Source organism: Engystomops pustulosus, chromosome 4 (assembly GCF_040894005.1).
Source record: "Engystomops pustulosus chromosome 4, aEngPut4.maternal, whole genome shotgun sequence".
Classification (NCBI taxonomy): domain Eukaryota; kingdom Metazoa; phylum Chordata; class Amphibia; order Anura; family Leptodactylidae; genus Engystomops; species Engystomops pustulosus.
The window spans coordinates 193,131,827-193,153,011 of NC_092414.1; the positions used below are offsets into that span (position 1 = coordinate 193,131,827).

Here is a 21,185-nt window from a genome sequence, read left to right on the forward strand (position 1 = left end):
TGTGAGTGTAGTGTTGTGTGTGCTGTGTGAGTGTAGTGTGCTGTGTGAGTGTAGTGTAGTGCGTGCTGTGTGAGTGTAGTGTAGTGCGTGCTGTGTGAGTGTAGTGTTGTGTGTGCTGTGTGAGTGTAGTGTTGTGTGTGCTGTGTGAGTGTAGTGTAGTGTAGTGTGTGCTGTGTGAGTGTAGTGTAGTGTGTGCTGTGTGAGTGTAGTGCAGTGTGTGCTGTGTGAGTGTAGTGTAGTGTGTGCTGTGTGAGTGTAGTGTAGTGTGTGAGTGTAGTGTAGTGTGTGAGTGTAGTGTAGTGTGAGTTTAGTGTTGTGCGTGCTGTGTGAGTGTAGTGTAGTGCGTGCTGTGTGAGTGGAGTGTTGTGCGTGCTGTGTGAGTGTAGTGTTGTGCGTGCTGTGTGAGTGTAGTGTAGTGTGCTGTGTGAGTGGAGTGTTGTGCGTGCTGTGTGAGTGGAGTGGTGTGCGTTCTGTGTGAGTGGAGTCTGTGCGTGTGCTATGTGTGCAGTGTTTTACCGAAATTTTCATACTCCTCCTCGGGTAAAAATACTCCTCAAAAATGGTGAGAGGAGTATTTTTACCCTTCTGGAAAAATGTTAGTGCGACCTCTGGTCTATTCTCTTATTGCCCATTTCACTATTTAGGACTGGGACTGTATTTATCAAAAGGTTCCCCTATTCCATCAGCAGGGTAATTCCGGCTCCTAATTCTGCTGATGCAGACTAGTGAGCGACGGACAATGTGCTTAAGCACATGCTCAGTTCGCTCCTTCTCTAATCTGGGGTCTGGGCCAGCTTTACTTGGCTTGGCAATGGGTGGTAGCATACCAGTGTTTCTAGCAGATTTAATGCCGGCTGTGCTGTGCGAGTGTAGTGTAGTGTGCTGTGTGAGTGTAGTGTAGTGTTGTGCGTGCTGTGCGAGTGTAGTGTAGTGTTGTGCGTGCTGTGCGAGTGTAGTGTTGTGTGCTGTGTGAGTGTAGGGTGTGCTGTGTGAGTATAGTGTAGTGTTGTGTGCTGTGTGAGTGTAGTGTTGTGCGTGCTGTGCGAGTGTAGTGTTGTGTGTGCTGTGTGAGTGTAGTGTAGTGTGTGCTGTGTGAGTGTAGTGTAGTGTGTGCTGTGTGAGTGTAGTGTAGTGTGTGCTGTGTGAGTGTAGTGTTGTGTGTGCTGTGTGAGTGTAGTGTTGTGTGTGTGCTGTGTAGTGTTGTGTGTGTGCTGTGTAGTGTTGTGTGTGTGCTGTGTGAGTGTAGTGTTGTGTGCTGTATGAGTGTAGTGTTGTGTGTGCTGTATGAGTGTAGTGTTGTGTGTGCTGTGTGAGTGTAGTGTTGTGTGTGCGCTGTGAGTGTAGTGTAGTGTTGTGCGTGCTGTGTGAGTGTAGTGTTGTGCGTGCTGTGTGAGTGTAGTGTTGTGTGTGCTGTGTGAGTGTAGTGTGCTGTGTGAGTGTAGTGTAGTGTGCTATGTGAGTGTAGTGTAGTGCGTGCTGTGTGAGTGTAGTGTGCTGTGTGAGTGTAGTGTGCTGTGTGAGTGTAGTGTAGTGTGTGCTGTGTGAGTGTAGTGTTGTGTGTGCTGTGTGAGTGTAGTGTGTGCTGTGTGAGTGTAGTGTAGTGTGTGAGTGTAGTGTGTGAGTGTAGTGTAGTGTGTGAGTGTAGTGTAGTGTGTGAGTTTAGTGTTGTGCGTGCTGTGTGAGTGTAGTGTAGTGCGTGCTGTGTGAGTGGAGTGTTGTGCGTGCTGTGTGAGTGTAGTGTAGTGTGCTGTGTGAGTGGAGTGTTGTGCATGCTGTGTGAGTGGAGTGTTGTGCGTGCTGTGTGAGTGGAGTGTTGTGCGTGCTGTGTGAGTGTAGTGTAGTGTGCTGTGTGAGTGGAGTGTTGTGCATGCTGTGTGAGTGGAGTGTTGTGCGTGCTGTGTGAGTGGAGTGGTGTGCGTTCTGTGTGAGTGGAGTCTGTGCGTGTGCTATGTGTGCAGTGTTTTACCGAAATTTTCATACTCCTCCTCGGGTAAAAATACTCCTCAAAAATGGTGAGAGGAGTATTTTTACCCTTCTGGAAAAATGTTAGTGCGACCTCTGGTCTATTCTTTTATTGCCCATTTCACTATTTAGGACTGGGACTGTATTTATCAAAAGGTTCCCCTATTCCATCAGCAGGGTAATTCCGGCTCCTAATTCTGCTGATGCAGACTAGTGAGCGACGGACAATGTGCTTAAGCACATGCTCAGTTCGCTCCTTCTCTAATCTGGGGTCTGGGCCAGCTTTACTTGGCTTGGCAATGGGTGGTAGCATACCAGTGTTTCTAGCAGATTTAATGCCGGCCCAAGAACACGCTGGTGTTCCACCGACCCTGCTCATGAGAGGCAAAGGGGTTAGCGTCAGCGATACACACGCTGACCCCTTCCTTTTCTATATACCTGTCGGGGTCGTAATCGACAATTAACCGGTCCGGTCAGTCAGCTCAAATTAGACAGAGCAAGTGTGCACGTTTTCAAGATAGAATCTGATATAAGGTTATTCAGTCTCAATCTTAAACAAGCTCTTTACTGCTCAGCACAACAAGACTAACTTTATTTCCGTGTTAGCAGATTTATACAGAAGAGAGAAAGGTGTGGTTACATATCATGCAGCATCATAGTGGGCAAGGATTAAGCAAATGTGTCTAGCATCCGATGTGCCCTGGTTGGTCAGTTCCAGTATCTGGGCAGATAATATCCTGGGCGTTGTCAAAACCTTAAGTTTCGATATGAGTGATGAAGCCTTCTTGGAATCGGGAATGTTGTTCTATTCCTGGAATAGGGTGTTGGCTGGGTAGTATCAGTGGATGCCGGCGCCATCTTAAGTAATATATCTGAGCATATTGCTGAGGAGGAACAACTTTAGTATTTGCCAGCTATATAAAAGTATAAAAATATAAAACTATAAGCTCATATACAAATATTCCCCTTCATGTATAAAACTATAAAGCTCATGTATAGATATTCCCCTTCACAATCCCCCCTAAATACTAAATTTTTCCTCTAATGTACCTTTGAGGTTGTCCATGAGTGGGGATAGGTCGGGGTGGGGTTGCTTCACAAACTTCGGGCAAAGCCTGCCCTTTCAGCAAGACCTCACCTCCCGCTTGCACTACACTAACTTACACTCATGGAGTCCTCCCATCTTTCCCTAAATTAGCTCCATGGATGGGGGATTGGGCGATCGTGGTTTATTTTGGGGCAAATTAACCCATAATGTGGTTAATCCTGAACCAATGTGGCACGAGCTAAAGAACATCATGTATACAGAAAGGATATGTTTCCTCATGGTGAAGCCGGGTCTCTTCTGCAGTGAGAGGCGTGTGTCCAGGTTTTCCCTTCAAGTTTAACCGCAGTGGGGGTGACAAGAACCACAGTGTATGGACCGTCAAACCTCGGAGAGACTGCAGAATGTGTGCTAGACAATTCTTTAGACAAACGGACAACAAACTTAACAACTTTATCCATCCCTTCAGCTAACTGTTGCTTCCTAACTTCTGACAACTTAGGGGGTGACCCAAACAGAATCTCATGGGGAGTGAGACCATGTTTGGCTTGTGGGGTGTGTCTGACATGGTACAGGTCAATGGGCAAGAGTTCTGGCCATTCCTTAGGGTTTTCTTGTGTCATCTTGAGCAGTTTGTTCTTCAAAGTCCCATTCATCCTTTCAACTTTCCCGGAACTTTGGGGATGATATGGCGTGTGGAGTCCTATGTTGGCTCCTAGCATCTGCCATAGTTCAGTGTAGATTTGTCCGGGATCACTTTCTATTACCTGAGGTACTCCAAATCTACAGGCAATTTCAGTAATCAGTTTCTTGGCTGTAAGTTTGGCAGTCATGTTGGCAACTGGATTGGCCTCTGGCCACCCTGAAAACATGTCCACCGCTACTAAGGCATATTCATACATTCCTGACTTGGGCAGCTGAATGTGGTCAACTTGGATCCTTTGAAAAGGGTAGTCTGACTTGGCCAGGTGCTGGTAGGACACTTTGGTCGTGGGAGCTGGGTTGCAGGTAGCACAAATGGAACAGGCCTTGATGTAGGCATTCACAGCGGTAGATAGTCCTGGAGCAAAATACATCTTCTTGGCATAGCCTAGTGCTTGGTTCTTTCCTCTGTGCGTTACCCCATGAGCCCAGGCAGCAATGGCGGGGTACAACTTTCTAGGGAGAAAGACAAGTCCTTGTATTGTCCAGAGTCCATTCTCATAAGCAGCACCCATGCTTTATGTTCTTCTTCTGGGGCCATCTTTTGTTCCTCTTGTAGCTGAGCAAGGGTAGGAAAAATAATCTTCTCTTCTTGTAGGGGTAGGTCATCTCTTGTTTTTCCTTCGGGATCCTTTCCAGCCACTCGGATGACACATTCTCCATGGCAGCTTCTTTGGCTGTGCAGTCAGCCAGGTACTTCTTTGGCTGTGCAGTCAGCCAGGTAGTTTCCTCTGGCTGCTTCGGAGTTCACTTTCCCGTGAGCTTTTACCTTGATCCCTGCCATCTTGGTAGGCAGTTGTAGAGCTTCCATCAAGCTCTTGATGAGGCCTGCATGCTTCACTGGGGTACCTGCGGCTGTGATGAAGCCTCTGTTCTTCCAGATTGTTCCAAAATCATGGGCAATGCCATGGGCATACCTTGCGTCAGTCCTGATGTTCACAGTCTTCCCTTTGGCCAAAGTACAGGCTTCCTTGAGGGCTATCAGTTCGGCTTCTTGAGCTGACATGGAGGCTGGTATGGCTTCCGCTTTCACCACCTGTGTTTCCGTGGTTACCGCATAATCTGTGTGGTACCTTCCAGACTGGTCTGCAAACCTGGAGCCGTCTGTCCAAAGTTCAAGGTCAGGATGGGGTAATTCCTGGGTAGTTACCCCTGGAGGCGTTGAGGTGTCATCAAGAAGAACTTGTAAGCAGTCATGAGGATCTTCAACTTCTGGAGCAACTTCTGGGTCACCTTCTTCCCCCCCTGGAATGTGGAAGGAGAGTGGCTGGATTGATGACTGAACAACGTTTGAAGGTGATATGGGAAGGCAGAAGTAAAGAACACTGAAGTCTGAGGTGTCTCTGGTGGGCCAGATGTCTGGGTTGGGTCTGAGAAAGGACTGCCGCCAGCAGTCTTGTCTAGAAGTGCATGGGCGGCATGAACTGCTTTCAAACAAGTAGGAGATGTTCTGGCCACAGGGTCCAGACGGCAAGAGTAGTATCCAATAGGACGTTGTCTCCCAGCATGCTGTTGCGCCAGGACACCAGTTGCATGTCCTTCATTTTCAGAAACAAACAGGTTGAAAGACTGGGTATAGTCTGGAAGTCCCAGAGCAGGCGCTCTGGAAATGGCCATCTTCAGTTGGTGGTGACAGTCTTGAAGATGTGGGAGGACCAGTGGTGAAGCACCTTGTGGTCCTCCTGACTTTAAACAGTCATACAAGGGTTGCATAAGCCTGGATGCATCCGGAATCCATTGTCTGCAGTAGGTGATGAGTCCCAAGAAAGACTGGAGTTGGTTAATGGTGGAAGGAAATGGTAACTTGGCAATGGCCGATTTCCTGTCTTCTGTGAGGTGTCTGGCCCCTTGAGAGACACAATGTCCAAGGAAAATGACCTTTGCATGACACCATTGAACTTTATCCTTAGAAACTTTGCAGTTGACTGTAGAGAGGTACAGTAGGAGAGACAACGACTCTTGCTCCAGCAGTTGTTTGGAGTCAGCACAGAGGAGAAGATCATCAACATACTGTAGAAGAGTAACTTGAGAATGCTCAGTTATCCAGGGAGACAAGACAGTCTTCATAGCCTGAGTAAATTGATTAGGGCTGTTCTGGGCACCTTGTGGGCGCCTTGTCCAAGTGAGTTGGCTTCCACAGGAGGTAAAGGCAAACAGATAACGGCACTCCGGGTGTAGGGGTAAACTGAAGAAGGCATTAGCAAGATAGATGACCGTGAAAACCTTCGCAGATGGCGGAATGCTGGCCAGCAAAGTGTTGGGGTTGGGTACCACTGGAGTTTCCAATACAGTAGCTGCATTGACTGCTCTCAGATCCTGGACTAACCTGTACTTGGGTGGAGACCCCTTGGGGGTCTTCTTCTGGACAGGAAATAATAGGGTGTTGCAGGAAGAGGTACAGTAGATCAAAACTCCTTGCTTGACAAGGGCCTGAATTTGGGTGGAGAGGCCTTTTTCTTGAGCCATCTTCAGAGGATACTAAGGTATCCTCGGGGGCTGAGCCCCTTCTTTTAGATATACCATCACTGGAGGGACTGGTAGAAGTCCTACGTCATGAGGTCCAGTAGACCAGAGTGAGGAGGGGAGTTGGGCTGAGACCCGGTCCGGGACTACATAGAGGGGATCAGGTTGATGAATTTGCTGAAGCATCAGAGGGAGAGCTTTAAGTACATATCTGTCCATAGTTCCCTCTTCTGACTTGGGGTCACGTAATTCAAGTTGAAGACCTTGGGGGGTATAACTGATAGAAGCTCTGAGACGTTGGAGAAGGTCTGCCCCCAAGATGTTGACGGGGCAGGTATCTGACACCAGGAAGCGAGCCATGACATCAGGGAAAGGTCCAACGGATACAGGAACAGTGAGGGGAGACTCGGCAGTGGTGCCAGTAATGCCAATACAGGACAAGAAGTCATCAGACAGTTCCACAGTACTTGGGAGGTTAGGTGAGGAGATAACCAAGGTGGCCGCCCCTGTGTCCACTAGAAATTTTGTGGGGTGCCCGTCCACTGGGAGGACAATGGATCCGTAAGCTGTTTTGGGGTAAAACTTTGAAGCGTTTGTAAAGCAGGGCACAGGTTGGCCTGAACTTCATAGTTGGTGGGGAGATCCTGAATCCTGTGGTCTTGGTTCTTGGTACCTTTGGTCCTGATACCTGGGTTCATCATGTGATCCTTTATAGTTATTAGGTCTGGGTCTATTCTGGGACGCTCTATAGTCATCAGATCTGGGACCACTTTGGCGCGGTCTGTAGTCATCTCGGGGGCGTTGACTGGGTCTGGACCTGCAGTCTCTTTTGACATGGCCTTGTCTTCCACAAATCCAGCAGGTAGGGCGAGGTCTCTGGTTGTTGGATCCAAAGGGTCCTTGCTGTTGCAGCGATCCTATCTGCAGCATGATTAGGCTACCGAACATCTGATTTCATTATGAATCTTCCATACATCATAGATATTGGATATATTGGTCTTATACTGTTCCCCAGATGAGCCTGTTTAAGACATGGCGAAACATGTCTTGTAGGGACCTATATGACCTTTACTATATTCTTTATACGGGGTTCACCTCTTTTCGTACTTTTTAAACGCATTACTGTCCAAGGGCGTTACTGAGTAACCACCATCACAATTTAGGTGGAATATAGAGAAGCTACTAGGGACAGGTTTCAGACAGGGCGATGGTCATTTAGGACCACCGTTCCAAGTTGAGGCACTAGGGCTTTTCAGGGGTCCCTGTCATCTTGGAGGATCATTTTAGGAATTGCTTTATCAACATTCCCCAAAGCTCCTACCCTGTTTAACTCCTGTGTCCTTTACTGTACTCTTTGTTCCTTCTTCTTCCTGATTTCTTTCTATATCTCAGTTTTCACTAATAGCAGAAACCTATACACCCGGGAAGATTCCCTTTTGAGAACATACCAAGGTTAATATACCCTTTTCTCATTTAAGTTACGAAGTCTGCTTGGCTGTCTTATACTACGTATTTCTATAGTCGCTTGGGTTGTGTAATTTTCTTTTATAGCCAATAGGGATACCCATCATTGTGGGCTATCACTTTGTTTTATATGATGCACTATCCTTATTGTTACTGTCAGTGATTCTGGTCACTATTTTGGATTTTCCAATGTTATGCTGAGGGTGGCATTTTACGACTACCTTTTTTATCCATTAGGAGTACTGTATATGATTACTCCTTTTTTATTTATATTTATTAAAAGTTATATTTTATCCAATATTTCACCAGCTGGATCCATGCCTTTGCATTATTTAGGTGGAGTTGCGAGGATAGTACGTAACCTGGCTGATATATATATTATATATATATATATATAGTGTCATTTTTTGCAGGACATGATGATCTTTTGTTCGCTATTTATTACATTTTTTATGCGTTGCAAAATGACAACAAAATGGTGTTTCGGACATTTGGGCGCCATTTTCCGTTATGAGGTTTACCTCTGGAAATAAATTTTTTAATATTTTGATACATTGGGACTTTTAGGACACGGTGATACCTAACATGTTTATGATCTTTATTGTTTATATTTATACCAGTTCTAGGGAAAGGGGGGATTTAAGCATTTTGGGTGCAGCCACACATTCAATTTTTAAAATGCAATTTCTGAAGCCAAAAGCAGGTGTGCATCATAAAGGTCTGTGACTTATGATTAAGGGTGATGTCACACATGGCGTTTTTGGGCCGTTTTCAGTTAGTGCGTTTTTAGATAGCAAAAAACGCATGCGTTTTTGTCCGGTTTTCCGAATTTGCGCAATTAAAAAGGACAAAAAAAGCATGCGTTTTAAAAAACGGACGCGTTTTTTTACCATCTGAAACTAAAAACGTCCCAAAAACGCCTAAGTGGTGCTGCTCCTGCTCTATTTTCACTACACTCCTGGTTTAAGAATCAAAACTGCATCTGAAAAACTGAAGGTGTAGTCGCACTCTCATGTTAATTTTTTTTTTTGTTTACAAAATTTTTAGACTTCTTAGAGTACTTTAACCCTAGGGGGTCTGACCACTTACACAATATACTTCAACACTACAGTATTGCAGTATATTTTAAATTCACTGGATCTGTAAAAGAACCCGCTGACAGCAAATTCCTTTACAGATCCTGCTTTGACAGCCAAGGAGCCTTGCATTAGGGTCCTGGCTATCATGCAACTGGCCAATACCTACAAATGACGTTAGTAGGGACACCGGCCGGATCCAAGATGCTGCACGGCCATCTGGCACAGTCATTATGTATGATGGCAGCACCCTAGGGGTCACTTATATGTGGGTATTAGCTGCATAATGCAGCTAACACCTGCTTTGTTTGGAGCTGGCTCAACCTGTGACCCTGTGCCATACACCCTTAACTAACATATGATGTACAGTTACATCACATGTTGCCAAGAGATTATACAATTTGGGTTCAGCCTTCCCTAGTTTGTCGACAAAAATAATGTTTCATCTCAGACCCAAAAAATTAAACTGGCTTACATCACTAAAATGAACTGTGAACCACTTCTCCCCTGTCCAAACAACATGCTCCTCAGCAAAGATGAGACTAGCTTTTTGATTCTTTCTGCAGATTACCCATGCAGATTCTCTGCATTATCCACTCTTATATCTGTCCTTTCAAGGGCAACATTGTACAACATTGGACAACTTGTTGCTGGGGGGGGGGGTTCAGTCACTTTGGAACGGCACAACATTTTTGCCAAGTCAGTAAAAACTGGAAAATTAGGTAGGGTTTGTCAGATATTTAAGGTAATTAACACCAGGTGCAAGATTAACACCAATAATTTGCAGGTTGAAAGTGTTCTCTAATTTTGATCAGTGTTCTTTTACTATTATCTCATTTACAATTTTATTCTGTGCTTTAGAATATATACAATTTATAAATTCACACAGGACTACACAAGGACCTTGATATTTAGGAAATAGTGTGTTGTTCACTGATTTTGATAGCAGAATGGATCCATCTTATTACAGACATCTACCCACTGGCCACCGCTGATTAGAAATGGGTTCAATAGATTTTTTTTTGTGGTGTCCCTCATTTTACAGGACATGGATAATGGAGCCTCCAATGTCAATCTGAATGCAGCTATACACATCTTGTTAAATCCTAAAGCTGTCTAAATATTGTGTGTTTTCTTAATGAAACTTTTCTTATTCTCTGCCACAGAAAAGTGTAAAGTTATGTTGTGTGGTTTAAAAGCAATATGTGTTTCCAAAAATTGCTCCATTTCATGTTCCTGTCAAGAAGGATTCAGAGCTATTTCACTGGGATTAAAGTACCCACAGTGCAATGGTAAATACAAGTGCTCCCGCAGCCATAGCACATGCTTGCTTTATTCCTCTTTACCAATGCATTTGTCATATTTTGTGATATTAAAACCAATGATTTCTTTAAAATATTATTACTATACATGGAGAACGAGATGACAAATTATCCTAAAATTAGATACAAATAGTAAGCATTATTGCATTAGGTATAACAAAGAATCAGCATGTTATAAAGCAGGAGGAACTGATCAGATTGTATATGGTGAGCTATCCGCAGGTAGCATTTAACAGAGCAGGAGGAGTTGATCAGATTGTACATGATATCCTATCTACAGGAAGAATGTTATAGAACAGGACAAGCTGGGCAGATTGTACATAATGTCCTATCCACATGAAACATATTATAGAGCAGGAGGATCTGAGCAGATTATACATAATGTCCTATCGGCAGATAGCAAGTTATAGATCAGGAGGAGATGAGCAGATTGTACAGAGTGTCCTATACACATAAAACATATTACACGCGGTCCCCTAATTAAGGACATCCAATTTACAGACGACCACTAGTTAAAGACGGACCCCTCTGCCCACTGTGACCTCCGGTGAAGCTCTCTGGATGCTTTACTATAGTCCCAGACTGCAATGATCAGCTGTAAGGTGTCTGTAATGAAGATTTATTGATAATCCTTGGTCCTAATTTTTATCTCCAATTGTTACTGGGGCAAAAAAATAAATTTGTCTAGAACCACAATTATAAAATATACAGTTTCAACTTGGGGGACAACTCGGGGAAAGCCTGCATAGAGCAGGAAGAGCTGAGCAGATTATACATACTGTCCTATCTGCAGGCAGCATATTATAGATCAGAAGGAGATTAGCGTGTTGTGTATAATGTCCTATCTGCAGCCAGAATGTTATAAAGCAGGGGGAGCTAAGCAGATTGCATGTAGTGTCCTAACGATTGGCAGTATATTATAAAGCTGGAGGAGCTGTTTAGATTTTACATAGTGCCCTATCCACCTGAAACATATTATAGAGTAGGAGGATCTAAACAGATTATATATACGGTCCTATCTGTAGGTAGCATGTTACAGAGCAGGAGGAGCCGAGCAGATTGTACATTGTTCCTAACCATATTCAACATATAAAACACATCAACATATAGAGCAGGGAGCGGTGCCAAACTCATTTTGAAGGTTGCTTTTAAAGGGCCTGTTGCATTGCTTTCATGGTGCTCGCGGGAGTGTTGGGGTGTTGCATAGCTTGGAGCATAAACTCTAATAAACATATTGCCTTGGCTTAATAGTTGGCAAATAAGTGACTCAAACAATATACCCTTTAGCACACCTTCTAAATATGAACGTATAACATGTAAAGTGTTTATGTCAGCATGAACATATATCTATAATATTACTATCACTGGATATTGCAAACAGTAACAACCTACAAAATAAATGGATTACACACCCATAAACACCTTTTTGCCTCCTGAAAGCAGACCGAAAGTTATGATGAAGAGCTGACAGCCAAGTCACCCTTTATGTAACATTGTGATAAAAACTCATTTTTTTTAAAATACCGGTAATTACCAAAATGCTCAATACCAAGAAAAGCATGTACTCGCAAAAATAATGAAACTGAGGACATGCAAAATCTGTCTACAAACCATTAGAGTAATTAAAAATATATACTTCTTGTCAGGAGAATAGACAACACATACTGATTTGTTAATGGCTCAGGTTAGTGGAATAATGTTCCCCTATTAATCTGCTCTTCATGGCGCACCCTTTTGTTTTGTTCCTGACTCCTTTTGTATTTTCCTTGTCCTATCTTGCCCATAATTATTAAGATAAACTTCATTTGTGGTTCTTAGAATTAACTTATATCACAAATTGGATATTTTGTACTGTTTTGAATAGCTATAATGCTGCAGTTCATGATAATTTCCTTAAAGGAAACCTACCACTTGTAGTGGCAGGTTTCTGATGGAAATACCGGGCACCAGCTCAGGGTGAGCTGGTGCCGGAGCTTATTTTCGTTAGTGTTTTAAACCGCGGTATCGCGGTTTAAAACACTTTTTAAACTTTATAGCCGGCACAGGCAGGTACGCGCTCGGCGCTTACCATGTGCGCGGCTCTCATTCACTTCCTATGTAGCCGTGCGCACGGTAAGCGCCGAGCGCGTACCTGCCTGCACCGGCTATAAAGTTTAAAAAGTGTTTTAAACCGCGATACCGCAGTTTAAAACACTAACGAAAATAAGCTCCGGCACCAGCTCACCCTGAGCTGGTGCCCGGTATTTCCATCAGAAACCTGCCACTACAAGTGGTAGGTTTCCTTTAAGCCCAACAACAGTACCTTGTTATGTATTACGCATGCCCCCCTGAGGTCCTTCTGTCATATTTCTATCAGCACTCACGAAAAATACTTATTTATACAGATGCAAAAACGCAGTCTAGGGTGTAGGGCTGCTCGTCTGGGCAGTAAGACAATCCTTCCTCCTGACCGCTGTATTCTCTGCCCTATCCAAGCATCGTGTGTGCCAGCCCTTCAATTTAAGAACAAACTTAAAGAACCCATCTTGTACATAACCCAATGTTAACAGGCCAGAGTATACCCCCAGCCCTGATTATACCCGAGGTTAAAGTGGCCTGGACCGGATTACATCCCAGGGTAAAAAATCGACTGCATTCACATAAACGTTGTTTAATGCTGTGCGTCCTATATATCGGACACAGAGCGCTGAGCTTTAATGCGGCTCAGCGGGTTCTAAATCATAACACACACCCCACATATATAGTATCGCCGCGTCCGTAACAACCCGTACAATAAAAGTAAATAATTATTGAAACTGCACAATGAACGCCGTAAAAAGAACTGTTAAAAAGCCACCAAAAATTATAATTTTTACCTATTTAATCCCACAAAAAATATAATAAAAAGTGATAAAAAAAACATATGTACTCCAGAACGATACATTGCAATATACACAGAGTGCACATTTTGCAATTATTATTCATAAGTCCCAAACCACTGTCTGTTGGTTTATTTTGTATGTCCGATTGAGGACTTTTTAATGGTTTTTAATTGTGTCTATGTGTACCTATAATAAAAATTACTTTGTTTATTTTGCACATATGCATCCCTCTTTTTTCTTTGTTATATTCAATATGTCTTATTGGATGCAGCTGGATTATCATATCCCGGCCTAATCAGGATATGACATATAAAGTACAACATGTCTCGCAAAAACAAGCCATCAACCACCTCCGTAGCCAAAAAAGTAAAAATGTTCTGCCACTTGGAAGACGGCGGTGCACAAATGATAGATTTTTCCCCACATTAGGGGGAAAAATCATATTGACCCATACAATAAAGATAACATGGTTATTAGTCTATAGGGTGAACACCAAAATAAAAGGAAAAAATCCAGTACAGAATTGATGCTTTTCTACTGCTGCCCTCAAAAAAAAAAGTTCATACATTTTCAACAATAGGTGATACCAACCCCAAAATGGTAAGACTGGAAAAAGCATCTCATCCTGCAAAAAAAAAATGCTATCACATGGCCCCAATAACGGAAAGGCTAAAATTTTATACAAAAGGGGCCAATGAGAAAACTATAATCCGGTCAGCTGCAGAGCGCTCCTTCCATTCTGCGCCCAAAAGAGTAAAGGCCTCTGTTCTCAGGAGAAATTGCATAAAAAACCTATAAATAGTGTTTATCAACTAAAAGAACACAAAAATATTTATTTGCACTCAAAATTTTAATGTGTAGGCAACAAAATGTAACCTCAAAAAAACTGTAAATGTGTGAAACTTATGCACATCAAATATGCATTCATGGGCACGTGTGTTTAAGAAATGTCAGAACTGTGGGAATCTGCCATTTTTTTTTTTTACAAAAGCATTGAGTGTTTTATAGACTGTTTTTGACACATATAATAAGGCTCCCTGCAAACAAACAGGCCAAATCTTGGACTTGAAAAACTGTGCTAAAACATCCAGAGCAGTATGAGCATCTAGAAAAACAGTTTGTTTCTCCTTACAAATATTCTGGATTTCTGTAGTGACTAAATGGGAGATTTGGGGCCTACTGCATATTGTACTACATTGAAAGCCTGTAAACTTGCTTTAAAAAAAAAAAAAAAAAAAAAAAGTTATTAACCCTTTAACGGCGAAGCCACTTTTCACCTTCCTGACACGGCCCATTTTTTCAAATCTGCCCTGTGTCACTATAAATGGTTATAACTTCGGAACGCTTTAACATATCCAAGTGACTTTGAAATTGTTTTCTCGTGACACATCGTACTTCATGTTAGTTAAAAATTTAGGTGGTATGTTTTGCATTTATTTATGAGAAAATGAGATATTTGGTGAACATTTGGAAACATTCTCAATTTTCGAAATTCAAAATGTTCTACTTTTTCCACACATAGTCATAACACCAAAAAACGTAATAACTAACATTCACCGAATGTCTACTTTATGCCTCCGTGGTTTTTTATACATACTATCACTTTTGTAGGATGTTATGGGGCTTTGAACGTCAGGTGCAATTTTTCACATTTTCATAAAAAAGCTAAATCCTGCTATTGAGGGACCTGCTCAGGTTTGAAGTCACTTTGAGAGGCCTAAATAAAAGTAAAAACCCCATAAATTACTCCATTATAGAAACTACACTCCTCAACGTACGTAAAACAACTTTTATGAAGTTTGTTAACCCTTTAATTGGTTTACAGGGGTTAAAACAAAATCGGATGCAATTTTGAAACTACATTTTTTTTGGCTAAATTAATGTGTTTTTCAAAACATGTACAAATTCTCAGTGGATAAAATACCAAAACGCTCCACAAAGTTTGATCCCCAATCCCTCCCGCGTATAACAATACCCCATGTGTGGTGGTAACCTGCTGTATGGGCGCACGCCAGGGCATCGAAGGGAAGCTGCGCCATTCAGAGCAGATTATGCATTGTCACTTTATAATGGCTATACAATCTTTATTTTTTTGGCATTTGGACATATAAGGGCTTATTTGTTTGCGACATAAGATGCACTTTTACAAATACTTCATTTTAGTGGGTCATTAGCTTATTGATGAGATTTTATTAAATCTTTAATGTATGGAGGAAAAGAAAATTGTCAATTTTGGGTTTCTTTTTTTGTATATTTTGGGGGTCGTACACTAAAAATACTATAATATTTTTATTCTATAGATCACTACGATTACGGTGATACCTCATTTATATAGTTTTTTATATATTTTACAGGAAAAAAAGGAATATAAAGAAAATTTCATTTGTTTTTGAATCGCCATCTTTTCAGAGATATAAATTTAATACTTTTTAGTTGACAGAGCTGGTTTAAGACTTATTTTTTAAGTGTTGAGTTGTCCTTTTCAGTGGTACCATTTTGGTGCACATAACCTTTTTTTTATCACTTTTTGGAACATTTTTGTGAAGGGATTTTATGAAAATTTACATTATTGGCAAGTTTTTCGGGTTTTGTTTTTACGGGTCCAATAATATTTCTGACTTATTGTACAGATTCTTACAGACACGGCGATACCAAATATGTGGGGTATTTTGGTGATTTTCAGTTTTTTTAACTTTATTAGATGTGTATAGGGAATGTTTGTGTTTAGGGGACTTTAACTTTATTCAATTAAATCTTTTTATTAAAAAGTGTGTTTATTTAGTGTTTTTAACTTTTTTCTTTTCTTTTACAGGTTAGCTTGAACAAGCGATCAGAGGATCGCTTGTTCAAGCTATTCTTCACCTAATACAGTGTAATACAGATGTATTACACTGTATTATGTGACACACTGAGCATGCTGCACATGCTCAGTGTGTCACAGCTGGGTGCTGTCAGAAGCAGATCGCAGATTCCAGCTAAATGCCCCTGACACGCCATGGTCAGCGCGACCGTGTTAGGGGTTAACACCCGCAATCAGAGAAATCTACGATCGTGGGTGTTAGCCGACACCCGCAGCTTCTGGCGCCGGCTCAGTTCAGGAGCCGGCGCCAGCAGCTTGACGTACTATTACTGCATTTTGCGGGAACGCACCTCCTGCCATCCAGTAATAGTAGGTCAAATGTCGGGAAGGGTTAAAAAAGAAAGAGTTCTAAATTATTATTTAAAATTATTCCAAAAATATTTTCAGACCTAAAAACTATATACTAATAAAATGTAAGTCTTTAGGATTTTTCTTGTGTTGTGAGAACACATTTTAAACCGCCTAAAAAGGGGAAGCCCATAGCATAAGATTTATCATATGCTGGCGCCCCGCATATTGCCCCACCTCGTCGCGCCGGATACATCAAGTGGCTTAGGCAAAGCTATATTGTCATATGTATGAGGACTTTTCTTCTGCTTGGATGTATGGGCCTATGACACAGGATACCAGCACCACCACGCTTGTATGACTGATTCTCACAGCTTGACAATCACATATTTTTCTTTATATAATCTAATGCAGCGCCACTAATACAGCATTTTGCATATAATGTAATTTTTGCTTTATTATATTGTATGGATCAGTATAAATGTGATCATTGTTCCCATTCCATTATTACCATTCCCATATTCTTTTCTCCTCAGTGAAATGCAAATATAATGCAAGAAATGATTCATGTGAAGATAAATCGGTAAGATTTACAGTTCCTCCTTCTGCTGGTTAATTTACAATAATACATGTAAAGCTTCTTTGCCACTCAAGATAAACTTCACAAACACTGTATAAAAAGACTACAGAAAGCTGATTTTCTGAGCTAAGACATGCTTATGATGTAGTAAAGAAAGGCATGACATCTTTGAGGATAGATTTAGGTGTGATGGTGAATATTAAGCTCACCGTGCATGGTTGTGCTAAGATAGGCACAACGCTATTGAATGCTTAGAAGTAGCATTGGTCCGGTGCTGCCTCCAGAAGGAGATCTCCTGTGTAATATCACCACACTACTCAGGATATGTGGAAAGTGGTCTATGTTTGTGGTCCAATCAGGTGGCGCACTCAGAGTTTAGATATTTAGAACTGATTTATTAAAGGTCTTAAAAACACAACACGTTTCAGGGAAATGTAACCCTTTATCAAGTGGACTAAGATTTCTGTTGCTCCCCACGACTCCTCTTCTCTTTTTAATTTGGCAACAGTAGCGGGGGCAGAGCCAAGTCCGTGCCTCCGCCCGCACACGCTATGACACTGGTGTCTTCGCCTAACTTTTGTTTGCCTATTTCTATTTCTTTATTGAGGACAGCAGCAGTAGGGGAGAGCATCAAAGCAGCAGCTCCTGCTTGCACATTACGGGCTCATTACCAGCGTGCGTGGATGAAGGCACGGACCTGGCTCTGCCCGCGCTACTGTTGGCGAATTACAAAGAGAAGAGGAGTCTTGGGAACACAAGAAATCTTGTATTTATTCGGTTCTTCTTAAAGAACAACTGTAATTTCACAAATCAATAGCTCTAGGGATGTGGAACAACTTTGTCTTTTATCTGTGTTACCTATATCCAGCAATTTATTTGCTATCCTCCTCAGTTAAGCCCAGGAGGGGGAGGTAATGTATAGCAGAGCTGTGTTCAGTGCACAGTGCTTACATGTGTAATTTTCACAGAAATACATCAAGATAAAGTGCAAAAAATCATATAACATGATCTGATTTCAAATATACCATATTAATGTCATAATGATGCTCATCAAGATAGTGTAGCAGTAAAATCATAAAATGACAAGTAATATATCACTTCCCTGGCTGTTCTGCATAGCTACAAGAATTATCGCCTAGTTGGAGATAGACACGATACAGACTTCAATATCTTGATCATTATGACATTAATATGGTATATTTGAAATCAGCTCATGTCATGATTCTTTGCAGTTTATCTTGATCTGCCAAAATTGCACATGTAAGCACAAGGCAAGCACTTTTTTGTACTATGTCATGTGACCATCTTTTATGTATATATACCTGCCTTGTATACTGCGTACATTGCATCAGAAAGGCTCAGCTAGGGAGCAGGCATCTCTTTCCCTGGTTCCTAGCAGCCACCCATGTGTGATGTCAGAGGGAGGGACTGAAGCGCGTGGGATGGGGAAAAGATCCAGGGGCAGATTTTTAATTCTTGCCCCCGGGTCTCAGCATGGGTGCTCGGCAGAGAGGCAAGTAACTTACATTATTTGATTATAGCAGATCTATACTACTCACAAACATGACAAAAGCACATTTCATTCTCAAGTTATGGTCTTTTGGAACATGTGCTAGCCCTAAAATGGGGGTTATGTTTACAGGTTGCCTTCAATGCCTGACCCTTACTGGTGATGTTAACACATGTATTTGTTAACACATGTGTTAACAGTTGCGTTTTACAAATGCAATTGGTGGCCTAAATTTACTCAGGCAAATCTCTCTTCAGCTGTTACGATGGGGCAGATTTATCAAGCTGTCTGAAAGTCAGAATATTTCTAGTTGCCAAAGGCAACCAATCACAGCTCAGCTTTCATTTTACCATTGCTCATGAATATTTAAAGCTGAGCTGTGATTGGTTGCCATGGGCAACTAGAAATATTCTGACTTTCAGACAGCTTGATAAATCTGCCCCATTGCGTTTGAAACACATGCTTTAATTGCCATGTGTGAATGCACCCTTTAAGTCTAGCTGGGCTCCTTTGTTCTACTATATTTATTTACTGTAACTGCCGGTGCAAGCTTTGAGGTGGATCAGTGTTCACCTGACAAGTATAAATGGTAACAGACTGGGTGAACTGAAGTATGTGTTGGATCGAGCTTATACTCACCTACTCCGGCAGTCCCATTCTCCTACGGCGCTGCAAGTCACTGTCAAAGCTGTTTGTTTAACCCCTTCCCGCCGCGGCCCTTTTTCGATTTTGCGTTTTCATTTTTCACTCCCCACATTCAAAAATCTGTAACTCTTTTATTTTTCCATGTACAGAGCTGTGTGACGGCTTATTTTCTGCGTACCAAATTACACTTCAAAATGGTGGTATTTAATATTTCATGCCGTGTACCGGGAAGCAGGAAAAAAATTCCAAGTGCAGTGAAATTGGTAAAAAAACGCATTTGCGCCGTATTCTTGTGGGCTTGGATTTTACGGATTTTACTGTGCACCCCAAATGACATATCTACTTTATTCTTTGGGTCGGTGTGATTACGGGGATACCAAATTTGTATAATTTTTATAATGTTTTCATACATTTAAAAAAATTAAAACCTCCTGTACAAAATTTTCTGGGGGGATTTTGCCATCTTATGGCGCTAATAACTTTTTCATACTTTGGTGTATGGAGCTGTGGGTGGTGTCGTTTTTTGCGGATTTTGATGACGTTTACAATGTTATCATTTTTAGGACTGTACGACCTTTTGATCACTTTTTATAAAATTTAAAAAAAAAATTTAAATGGCAAAAAAGTGCCATTTTCGACTTTGGGCGCGATTTTCTGTTACGGGGTTAAACACAGTGAAAAACCATTATCATATTTTGATAGATCGGGCCTTTTCGGACGCGGCAATACCTAATGTGTTTATGATTTTTACTGTTTATTTATATTTATATCAGTTCTAGGGAAAGGGGGGTGATTTGAATTTTTTGATTTTTTTATTATAATTTTTTTATTTTAACTTTTTTTTCATTTTTATTTTTACTATTTTTCAGATAATGAATGGGTTAACCCGAAGTAGCTTCGGGTCTTCGTGAGACCCAAAGCTACCATGGCGACGGATCGCCACTCCCCGATGACGTCATGGGGAACGACGATCCACGGAAAGATGGCAATATGCAGCAAAGACTTACCGGATATGGAGAGGGCTCAGCCCGCGAGCCCTCTCCATGTACCGGGACCCGACATGTGACGTACTATTACGTCACATGTCAGTAAGGGGTTAAAGCTGCTGCACTGTGAGAGAACAGGAGCACCAGAGGAGGAGAATATAGGCTTTTTGTTATTTTTTATGCCCTCAGAACTGTGTAAAAATTTTTCATTTCTGGACAACTCCTTTAAATTGTTTATTTCCAAAGATTCCATGTTGTTGTATAAAAAAAAAAAAGTTTACCTCCACTTTTGCTACTACTGTTTCCAGTAGCAGCAATTGTCCTCGCTGTAACAAACTGTCTGATTGTCTGTGGTGGAATCTGACACAGATGTGACAGTATTACAGATGTCAGCCACTGCTCTGAAAACAATCACAAGAGTGTCCATCATCGAAATGGGGGAAATAGAGTAAACTTAGTTTTTTTCTGTTTCCATCCAGTTCCAATGCAACTTGAAGAAATTCAGTAGGAGATTTACACCGTATTGTGAAAATGTTACAAGCCAGGGTAAACCCTCAGTGTTGCAGGTAAGATATCAAACAGTAGCGACACTAAAACTTCAAACACATATGACACAGTTTTTGTAGGTCAGGCCCTGTGTAATTGAGTAAAAAAAGCTAAAACCTTGTACAAGTGGTTTCTGCCAACATTGCTATCACTGTGAAAGGAAATCTACCACTTAGAAAAGCACTTTGTAAACACTCACATTTAGCTGTGTGCACACCGAGGGCGGATTCCCATGTGGCGTTTTTGTTGGGTTTTTAATGCATCTAAAACACATGTTGGAGGGGGTTTGGCAAGAAAGCATACATTTCTTTTCTTTTATTTGGCCCAAACCCCTCCCACTTGCATTTTGGATGCGTTTAAAAACGCAACTAAAACACCACATGGGAATCCGCCCTGAGGCAGACTTATTTTCTTTATCCATAAAACACTGTCAATTCTGCAATAAAAGGGTCTTTCTAATTTATGCAAATTAGCTCTGGGCGTTCCTGTTGCACAACACACAGGGCATCTTCTTCTAATAATTTATTCCTGCCTCCTGCTAATTCTCAGCTCCCTCAATGGCCTCCCTCTCAAAAACAGGCATTTGCGCACTGAGGGACCTTACCGAGGGTGAAGTCACTGGCTCTCGGGCAATGCTGAATCTGAGAGAGGGGACGGGATGTAAAATTAGCAGGAGGCATGAATAAATTACTACAAGACATGTGTGACGTGCACAGGAGCACCCGACGACTTTTGCAGAATTGACATTGTTTTATGTATAAAGAAGAGAAGTCCCAGCAGCAGTGTGCACACAGCTAAATGTGAGAGTGCTTTGATTACAATGTGCTTTTCTAAGTGGTAGATTTCCTTTATCATGGATTAAGGAAGTAGCGAGT

At 41.8% G+C, this 21,185-nt stretch overlaps 1 protein-coding gene and 1 long non-coding RNA gene across 8 annotated transcripts in view; one reads left to right on the plus strand and one right to left on the minus strand.

Annotated features, from left to right (window-relative positions):
* The window catches only part of LOC140127925 (uncharacterized), a 282,936-nt gene that overhangs the window by 239,924 nt on the left and 21,827 nt on the right, over positions 1 to 21,185 (minus strand). The window lies entirely within an intron of this gene.
* The window catches only part of LOC140127923 (adhesion G protein-coupled receptor E5-like), a 102,908-nt gene that overhangs the window by 52,656 nt on the left and 29,067 nt on the right, over positions 1 to 21,185 (plus strand). Inside the window, exons 7-9 of one of the 2 annotated variants that reach the window (XM_072149141.1) lie at positions 9,879 to 10,004; positions 16,580 to 16,626; positions 20,244 to 20,330. In XM_072149141.1, coding sequence (XP_072005242.1) covers positions 9,879 to 10,004; positions 16,580 to 16,626; positions 20,244 to 20,330 — 260 coding nt within the window. The remainder of the gene's footprint in view (positions 1 to 9,878; positions 10,005 to 16,579; positions 16,627 to 20,243; positions 20,331 to 21,185) is intronic. The other variant, XM_072149142.1, reaches the window with a different exon arrangement.